Here is a 10,090-nt window from a genome sequence, read left to right on the forward strand (position 1 = left end):
ATCTTCAGTTGTGATACACTTTTCAAAACCATGAAAATAGTTGAAGCAAACCTACACATGGGTTAGCATATATTTGTTGAGGCAAATTGTAAATTTCCCTAAAACATTCCTATATTAATCACTTTTTACTTTTCCAGCTATTGTTCAGTTTATAAATAAGTAAAAGGATGCTTTGGAGAAGTATAAAACTTGTTTACTGGCTTTTCTTTTTTAGATCTACAGCATGAGCTTGCGCCTTTCGGCTTTCTTTGAAGAACACATAAGTTCTATTTTATCAGATTATAAATCTGCCCTACGCTTTCATAAAAGAAATACAATAAAGAAACGAAGGAAAAAAAGAAGTAGAAGCAGCTCAGTTTCCAGTAGTGTTGCATCCAGGTACATTAATTCCTTTAGAGTATTCATGAAATGCTGTGAAATTTTGACATACCTAAACAATAAAACTTAGTGTGTTTTTTTCTTAATACTTCCTTTACTATTCCCTATATTGCAGAATGGTAGCTTTGACATGCAAGTCCCTATGATGTGGAAGAGTTTTAAACTTTACTTAGAGCTATCCTAGTGTAAGTGCTTAAAATTCAAATAACTGCTAAATGTGTACAGTAAAACAGCATCGTTAGGATAGTGATGGCATCATGCTTTGTCATATAACTACAGTATTTATTGTAAAGATTCACTTTCCAGAAGCTCACAACTTACATGAATTTCCACAGTAAATGCCATATTTTTAACATACTTCATGCAGAGGTGATTGTTTTACTCCCACAATCTCAGACACTAGCATTTAATTTTATTTATTCCTGTAAAATTACAAGGTGGTCATCCAGGATACAAACTGTTGCTCCTTTTGCAGCCCTGAAAGGAAGAGAAGATTAATAAAACCTCAGCTGAAGGCAGAAACTTCTGCCCCTTCATCGTCTTCTGCACCTGCGCGGTCGACAGCACCGAGACACGCTCCACCTCAGATGAACGGAAAAGCCGCTGAGGCCTCCCCCCTTGTGCGGACTCGGAGCAATAGGGGGATAACGGATGTGGCTGTTTCAGAGCAACCATCTACTTCTTCAGGAGCAAAGCCTTTAACTATAAAACCTTTAATTGCAAAGCCTAATACTACTGCAGGGTCAGGAAAGTCAGGCAAGTTGGGGTGGTTTTGGGTTTGGTTTCTTTTTTTTTAATTAGGCCATGAATGTTTTTAAAGATAACACTGGCTCTTTGGAAATTAATATATACTTTCTCATTTAAGACTGGTTCTGTTTTCAAGCTGATGAGCCTTTGAAGCTCTTCAGAGGAAAATGGAACAGATTAGGCTATGTTGTTTTATCTAGGAAGCTTTCTCCCTTTTGGATCACTGACTCAAATTGTTTGTCGTAGAATGCGAGTTCTGTTTTAGCCCAACAAGATTGAATGTAGTACAAACTACTTGACTTGATAATTTTTTTCTTTTTATCCTTCTAGCACTGGAGAATTCAACCAAACATTCCAAGAACCAGAATATTGTATCAAACCCTACCCCATCTGATTCCAGTCATAACACTAGGAATAACTCCACGAGAGAAAATCCCGAGAAAGAGAAGCAAATCAAGCGCAAAGTAAAATCTTCCACTGTTAATCCACAAGGTACCAAATTTCTCTGGAACTTCCTCCTCACCCTCAGTTATTGATACAGTGACTGTAGTGTTGTACTTAAGTTGTGGTAATTTGGGGGTAGGGGAAGTAGAATGCATTACAATTTAGCAGAACAGGGAAATCTAATGGAACAACTCAGTCACCATTAGTTTCCTTCTTGATGAATTAGCATGGTTTTGACTGCTATTAACACCATTTCCATGGTGTGATAGCTGTTTTCTAGATGACTTTGAGATGTTAACATATCTCTACCTTAATTTAAATTATTACAAATGTCATGTTAAAAGTTCCTAGATTCTAAAGCAGACTTCTGCATGGTCGCACTTTAAATCCTGTGTGTTAATCACATAAAACTTCTGTGGGTTATATTTGGGTCAGTGACACTGAGTGTGATGACATTCTGTGCAGCAACAAGCATAAGAATCAGAGGACCCCAGCTGCAAATTTATTCTTTCATTTTTTTGGCACAGAAAAAAAACCCAACAACCTATGCAGTGTTTACTGCTTCTGTTTAGTATATTTGAATGGCCTGTTTGGACCTAGTTCATGAAATCTCCTGAGTGAGTTTGCTTGGTCTTTTGATGTCAGAATACCTTAAAATTCAAAGCTTCAGTGGAGGCTTAAATAAGATCTCCTAATCAGAAAGCTTTCCTGTTTATGAAGTAGCTTTGAACTGTTAGGAAGATGCTTGAAGCAGATCCACTAAACATCTTCTCTCTGAAAATGGGGACACAGTGGTCTGCAAATTGGGTCCCATCTAATTAATCTGCCTACTCCTTGTACTCCTCTCATCAAGGAGTTCTTTCTTACTCATCCAGTGTTTCTGAAAAAGTAGCTTGTGGTCTGATAAATTAAATCATCTGTGCATTGCTTGTAAGCTTTCTCACAAAGGCCCTGGCTGTTCCCGCATTGCATGGCTAAATGTGCGGCTGTTATAGGCTGGGATGTTTGGTCAGGTCAGGGGTTTCTGAATGTTGTTGATGTGGTCCTGTCTCCTTACATGCACTCACAGGACAGGGGAGGCCTGTGCTTTCAGTGCATGATGGTGTGCATTCAAACATGGCAGAAGCTGTGCTTGGGTGTTTCATCAAAGGGCTGCAGGAACTGTCATGCTGGCTATGAGCCTGTTCTTGGCCATATTTTAGACAAGGGCTGTGGTGTCAGAACATCTTCCTAAGAGGTCCTGTCACATGACCCTCTGAGGAAATTGAGTCCCCCTCATGTAATGAAAACTCATACCCTGTAAAAATCTCCAAGCAAGTGCCTTCTACTGTCTGTTAGTGCGAGAAACCTACAAATTTGATATAAAAGATGCTACCTTGGGTTGAAAGAAAATATTTTTTTCTTCAGAAATGACTTACTGTGAAGCATTCCCAATCCTTGCAGTAATGCTTCTTGAGTAACCTTTTGCTGTTGCAGATACAAAGTAGGAGTTTTGTCCACTGGTGTTGTATCATCTGAGAAAAACCCTTCAACTCTTCCCTTTTTTTCCTTCTTTTTTCCCCCCTGCATTTTTCCTGGCTTTTTTTGTTTCTTGGGTTGTTTTTTTTCCTTGCAGCTACCATATGCTAAATCCAACTAGAAGTTAGTCCTCATTCTATACTGGAATGAAACTCTCTGAGCTCAACTTTGAGTTTCTTAGATTTTGACAGATTGGCAATCACTGTGAATCCGTTCAGATATTTTAGTAAGAGTTTTATTAAGGCAGTGTGGAAATGAATGTGAATGCAAATATATTATGTGATGTGTACATTTCTGTACCATTTCTTTACAGCAGATTGCAAGAATAATGCTTTGGCATCAGGAAGCATTCAGGTGAATGGACATGGAGGACAGCCTTTGAAACCTCCAGTTAAAAGAGGTCCTGGACGGAAACCCAAAGTGGAGACTAACAACAGTAATAACAGCAGCTGTGAAGTGGTGGTGCACAAGAAAAGAGGCAGGAAACCAAAAAAGCTACAAATTGTTGAACAGCAAAAGGTTGCAGAACAGAATACAATCCAGACCACGAGGGATATACCAGAGGAAGCTTCTGTTTCTACTGCATGCAATTCTCTTTCTGAAAATAATGTGAAGGAAGACTTGCTACAAAAAAAAGGCCGAGGGGGTAGAAAGCCAAAAAGGAAGATAAAGAGCCGCCAGCCAGGCTCAGACCTCTTAGTTCCTGCAAATGTTAAAATGCAAACAAGAAGCAGGAGGAAAAAGACACGTGAGCCAATGGAGGAGGGTTCTGAAGAGCTTAAAGATTCTGAACCTCACATGAGAACTAGAAACCAGGGTAGGAGGACAGCCTTTTACAATGAAGATGACTCTGAGGAGGAGCAAAGGCAGCTATTGTTCGAAGACACCTCCTTAACTTTTGGAACTTCAAGCAGAGGCAGAGTCCGAAAGTTGACTGAGAAAGCAAAAGCTAATTTAATTGGTTGGTAATTTTTACCAAGGGTTTTACTTCAGAATGCTATGAAGCAGGTACAGTTAAGGAACAGCAGAACAGACTTCTGCTTCCCTGCTGCTATTATGGGTTAGAAGAGTATGTTCTGATTTGGGGAGAAAAATTTAGCAAAATGATAAACTGAAAGAACATTCTTTGAAAGAAATATATATTTTAAACTTTTGCTATTTATTGCCCTCCAAATAGGTTATACATTTCAACAGTCATTTTGTTCACAGTTGAGAATAATAGAAGCAATTTCTGACTGACGTACAGAGTTCAGAGCTACTCTGCTCAAGTAGTCTGTAATATCTCTACACAATTGAAAAAAGGTAATAGAACTTTTAATTGCCACAAATTGAAAACAGAAATCTATTTTTGACCAAGCAAGGTACGCTTTGATGGTAAAGTCAAGTTGCCTAGGAAGGCAGATTTTGGCAAAAAGTGGCAGTAAATTCACTCGTGTTTCTATTAAATAATACAATACCAAACTTTGCTAATCTGAAAATGTTTAATTTCAGTTGTGTTAAAACGTTCAGCTGCAAAAGAAGCCTAGCACAGGCCATTGTTTATCCAAGTTCTGCCAAACATAGCAAAAACGTAATCACAAATATATATATCCACATTGGAAAAAGTTTGACTAATGTCTAATTTTTCAGACCTTGATTCTTGTATCAATCACTAAATCTCTGTTTATTGTGCCAAAGACTGAGAATCAGTGCAGTGGAAAACCTTTTTTTCTTTTTGAGTGTCAGTACAGCATACCATTTGCAGTGATAAAAGCTGTGTCTTGTTTTAAATAGTAAGTTATTAACATTGTTTTGAAATGTATCCTTTTTGGTACTTCTGGTAGAAAATAATGCACTGGTGGGGTCCTTTGACAGAGATGTTTTAGTCTAAATGTATAATTGGTTAAAGGATTCAAGGAAATTACAGGACATGTATGGAATGATGATGTTTACTTTCTGATCCAGACTGATTGTTGTTTCTACAACTTTAGACGTGCTTAAGAGGCTGAAATGACCTACAAAGAATAGTGTATGTGTATATATTAATATATACATAAACACATATGTCTAAAATATTACCCAGGTATAAATTTTTTTCAGGATTTTTTAGATAGCACTAGAATTGAAAATTTTAAAATGTCATACTTTATAGTTTAATTTTAAGGGGAAGATTGGTTATTTTCAATTATTAGGGTTAAAAGGCCAAATCACTTTTTATGCAATCATGTTTTATACAGTGGTCTCATTGCACATTGTGTTTTTCTGCACTTTTTATGGTATATCACGCTGACATATGTCAATATACACCCTAAAGAAAAATTCCATTTAATGATTGTGCCTTGTATTCTATTATTTCTTGCATCCTTACTAAAATTAAGTTGTCTATTGTAAATGATAACTATATGACTTAGGGGAATGTATTGTTATATGTACTGCTCTGGAAAAGAAAAGCAGTTATTTATTTGTTTATGGTACATTTAGTTATTTTATACCTTTACAAACAAACCTTAATACCATTTTCTATCACTTAAAGAAAAGTATTGTCCAGTTTCAAGGAAAAAAATACATAAGTAGTGGTATTTACTGAGATCTGGTATGGTACAAAAATGTAACCAAAATTTTCTGGTTATACACTTTGTTTTTACACATCATCTGCAATGTCTGGAAGGGAGGACATGCAGAATTAAGATCTTAAATTTGCACAGATTCTGTATATGTATTTGAGGCCTGATTCTTCACTCTTTATTTTCTTACAAAAAAAGAAAAAAAGCCTAAAAGTTGGAACAAAAAATATTGGTATTTACCACCAAGAGTAATAGAAATATGCTGCTGTGGATAGCAGATTAGTATCCACTATACCTAGTTTTAGGTAGTTCATTTTTCCTACAAAAAATGGCTGAGATATTTTCCAGATCCTCTTTGAATTGTTATGGATTTGAATTTGGGGGCCAGGGATTAGTTTGTATTTGATTTGTTGGCATATTTATTTTTTCTAACAAGTATTTCTTTATCATCTGATTAAAATGGAGTCACTAAACATGTGGTAAGATAACAAGCTATGTTTGTACAGTTGCAATACAGCTTCACAATACAAAACTGATTGATTCTGCTTGTTAATTTTGTCTAATCTCACTGATGAAGGCAATCATTTGAAAATGTGTAATTTCCTGATGTTATCTGCATTGTAATATAAAAAATAGATTATATCTAAAATTCATCTTCTGTATTTACTCCGTTTGTAGTAATGTTTTATATGGCATGTTTATGTATATATTTATGTATCAAAAATACCTTGTGTGTAGGTTTTGGAGACTGAAATAATCTGCGTTCCCTTAACAGTAGGTAGAAGATTGTACATCTTAATTTTACAAGGATAGATGGCCTTACCTGCAGAACATGGGTACTGCTTCCCACCCAGTAATATCGGTGACTTTAGCCAGTAAGTTTTTGATTCATATTAGACACATTAATGTTTTTCCTTTAAAAATAAACTGTGGATAATTTGGGTCAATTTTTTTTTTTACTGAAGCAAAACTAGAAATTTATTTGAAAATAATACCAGATTTATTTAAAATTTATATTTTTTATAAATTAATTTCACTAGGTTTCAAACTTTATTTATGAGACTTTAGTCACCATCAGACTGTATTTTCGTTGGGTAAAAATTTATTATTTGAGGTGGTTGTGAGATACTGTACCAATACAGAAAAAGAGCTTTTCATTACAGAGTCTTAGGGTTTTTTAAATGTGAGCAATAAACTATTGGTCAGTGTTCTGAAACAATTTAGGAACTATAGTTACGTGCATGTTTTATAATGCCATCTCAAGTACCTAACAACTGGTTCAGAAAATGGAGTATTAAAACCTCATGTGCTTGTTTTACATTTGCATTGTAAATAACATAGCTTCACAGTCACATACATGCAAATGATCTGGCAGCAATTAACTCAGTTTTATTCATTAAATTCGTTTATATTTGACACGGATATGAGGGTACTGTTCTGGTATTTCTATACTATACTGGGAAACGTTAAAATTGGTATTTGCTGCTGAGTGGTATCTTGATAACAGTGTGTTCTTTAACTACCAATGAGGAAATACTTCTGCTTCTGTCATAAGTGTGCTCTGAATGTTTAACAGGAATCATTGTACCTGTGCCTACATACTTAACTACTCTTTAACCACTTTGTTTCTGTTGTTAGTGTGTTCTCTGGGAACTGAATTGAAATTTTGCCACTGTAGTGTTCATTATTATTGTCAATATTGAACTAGAGCTCTTTGTCACTGGGCAATGACCAGTGATACAACTTTACAGAGAAATGTCTTCCTCCAGTGATTGACTGCTGTGATTAAGATTGACAGATGTTTATTTGTACAGTGTCCGGTTTGTACCTGTGATCAGTTTGTTGATAGACTTGTAAGGTTGAGTTGGTTGAGTTAAATATTACTATGGCTTAATATTTGTAAAACTATTAATTGATAAAAGACCCTGATGCAGCACATATAGATATTAATATCTATTTAAAAATAATTGTAGTGTAGAGACAGCTTATTCACTGTATTGCTGTACAAATATTTTTAAGTACCAATTCTGTGCCAGAGGCTTTTGTCTTACCAAAAAAAGGACTACATGCAACACAAAAAATAGTCTGTCCATTCAGTAACTTCAAACTTGTTACAATTTTTACAGCACATTTTTAAATATTTTGCTTACATTTGTTGGATTGAGGACTACAAGTAAATCCTTCAGCGTGTAATTTGAATTTAGGCACATGTTAAGTAGTTGACTGGTTCTATAAAAGCAATAGGCTTAACTGGATGGGACCCTTTCACCCTCTATTTGTATAGTAGATTGGAGGTTAGAGGTTTTTAAGCTCACTTTCATCAATATTCACATTTTATTTGTAGCATGTGAATCTTGCTGAGGTAATTTTAACAATGCTGGTCACTCAAAACATAGCCATACCACAATATTTACATTGTGTCCTGGAGTCTTCACCTCACTCTAAAATAGTAGGTTTCAAAGGTTGTCAAAGGTTTTTCTTTTTGCTTTTTTTAAACAGTGTTTTAAAATATTATAACTCTGCTACAGTGCTGTGGTAGAGAAGGTACAAGGTTTTGAATCCTTACCTAGAAACAGCAAAAGCTCATTCTCTGTTTATGACCTAAATGAAGACAAATGAACTGTGTAAAATGAATATATCTTTTCTTTTATCCCTGAAGTTCTTGTAACAGGTTGGTTTCCAAGGGGACCTAGATATTCAGCTGATAAAAGGGCTGTTAGTTTTCTGCTGTAAATTACTGTATATACATGTTTGTTTGTATGCAGAGGGAAGTGTATTATATTTCATAAAACTGGCCAAGGCTTGACAGTGTGTTTCAAATAACAAATCTGGCATTGACAGCTTACGTAGCTTCTTGTTTTTGAATGGTGAATACAGCTTGCTCACTTTCTGTGGTGTCTGGGGGAAAACAGCAGGTAGCTTTTAAACCAGAGCTCACCTCCAGGTGCTCTTGTGTTTCTGCTGATTTGAATGCAGGAATTCGCCATGTCATTTTTACAGTGTGTTAGAGGAGGAAACATCAGGAAGCCAGATTAAAAGACATCTTAAATTGCAGAAAAAGGTGATTAGCTGCTTCCCCTCTCACCTCCCCACCGCCCCCCCCAACACCCCTTTTCCCAAGGTTCTAAAAGCCCAAGGCGCTCTAGAGAGAAACCTTTTATGCTGCAATAAAATAAGGGTGAATAAATTTAGCTTTTAGGAGGTACGTAGTGAGACAAGTAGTCATTTGGATCCTTTTTAATGCAGATAAATACATCAGGAAATTCACTTCAAATAATGCAAACAATACATTTTAAGGAGGGAAAGTAGTACTATACTATGAATTCCTACAGTGAAAGAACAAAAAATGAGGTCACACAAATTAGGAGTAGAAAGAAATAGAAGTACCTATTGTGTACTGTGGGATGTACATGTACTATTTTGTGCTTATAACTGCGTGAGTTGGTTTGCTAATGCATTGAGACCATACAGAAGTTACATTTTTGGACCATACTAAAACTGCAGAAGTGTGGTGGACAACTGGATAATAATCATGTGTGAATTAAATTCTGTCATAATGTTTCAATATGTATAGAATGGAGCTCAACTTCAAGTAAATTACCTAGAAAGGTTAATTTTAAAACTGACAGATTTTCAGATTAAAAATTACACTTTTTTTGTACAGAATTATGTAAACCACAAATCTGTTGTATGTAATGAGTTTGGAAAACTATAATTCTTTAGCTTTATCAAGGCTTTTTCCTTCCAGAAATCTAGATTATCATGTTATAACCTGAAGTATCTCACCAGGATAACAGTGCCCTTTCTTTTTGTACATATGGATTGGAAATTTCTTTACTGTTATGTGGACACTTTCTATGTTAGTTTTGATGCATAATACTTTGAATCCTTTTATACAAACTAGAATGTATGTGTAAGAATTACTGTCACTGCAATGTAGTAACTACAAACTTATTTTTAAATAAATAGAAAACATGTTTTTCTAAGCTGTCCGGCAGTGTTTGTTTCTATCTGGTAATTTACTGTGCTATGGGATGACAGGTTGTGTGTTTTTCAGAACTCACTAAATTCAGCTCCTTTTGATTCCTTGTGGAATATGGAATAGCAGTATCTGGTAGTATGGTATAGTGGGTATAGAACTGGAACTGGAGCACTCTGATAGAGATCAGAATTTGCTGTTTGGTGGGGGTTTTCACTTAGCCCTGCAGTTGAGGAGGCAGCAGTGTCTGCCACTGAAGACACCACGCTGAGTCCTCCCAGCTCACTTTCACGTGTGCACCAGGGCACTCGCCTCTAATCCTCACGAAGCCTTCCCTGTTCAAGTGACAACTGTTTGTACCAGAGCTACGTCCAAACTATGGAAATCTCTGCTTCCCAACAGCTCTAGAAGAAGCCAAAAACACTTTAACAGAGAATCCCCTGCCTCCCTGCCTGTAGAGTACTGGTCTGCAGTCTAGCTG

The 10,090-nt window shown here is 36.0% G+C and overlaps 1 protein-coding gene across 3 annotated transcripts in view; it reads left to right on the top strand.

Annotated features, from left to right (window-relative positions):
• The window catches only part of PHIP (PHIP subunit of CUL4-Ring ligase complex), a 108,959-nt gene extending 99,361 nt beyond the window's left edge, over positions 1-9,598 (top strand). For 2 of the 3 annotated variants that reach the window (XM_083858467.1, XM_083858466.1), the window contains exons 37-40: positions 215-378; positions 854-1,134; positions 1,456-1,617; positions 3,401-9,598. In XM_083858467.1, the coding sequence (XP_083714593.1) occupies positions 215-378; positions 854-1,134; positions 1,456-1,617; positions 3,401-4,056 (1,263 nt within the window). In that variant the 3' untranslated portion in view covers positions 4,057-9,598. The remainder of the gene's footprint in view (positions 1-214; positions 379-853; positions 1,135-1,455; positions 1,618-3,400) is intronic. The other variant, XM_083858468.1, reaches the window with a different exon arrangement.
• Positions 9,599-10,090: the final 492 nt, after the last annotated feature.

The sequence above is a fragment of the Zosterops lateralis genome (assembly GCF_965231275.1).
Source record: "Zosterops lateralis genome assembly, chromosome: 3".
In the NCBI taxonomy this organism is placed as follows: Eukaryota; Metazoa; Chordata; class Aves; order Passeriformes; family Zosteropidae; genus Zosterops; species Zosterops lateralis.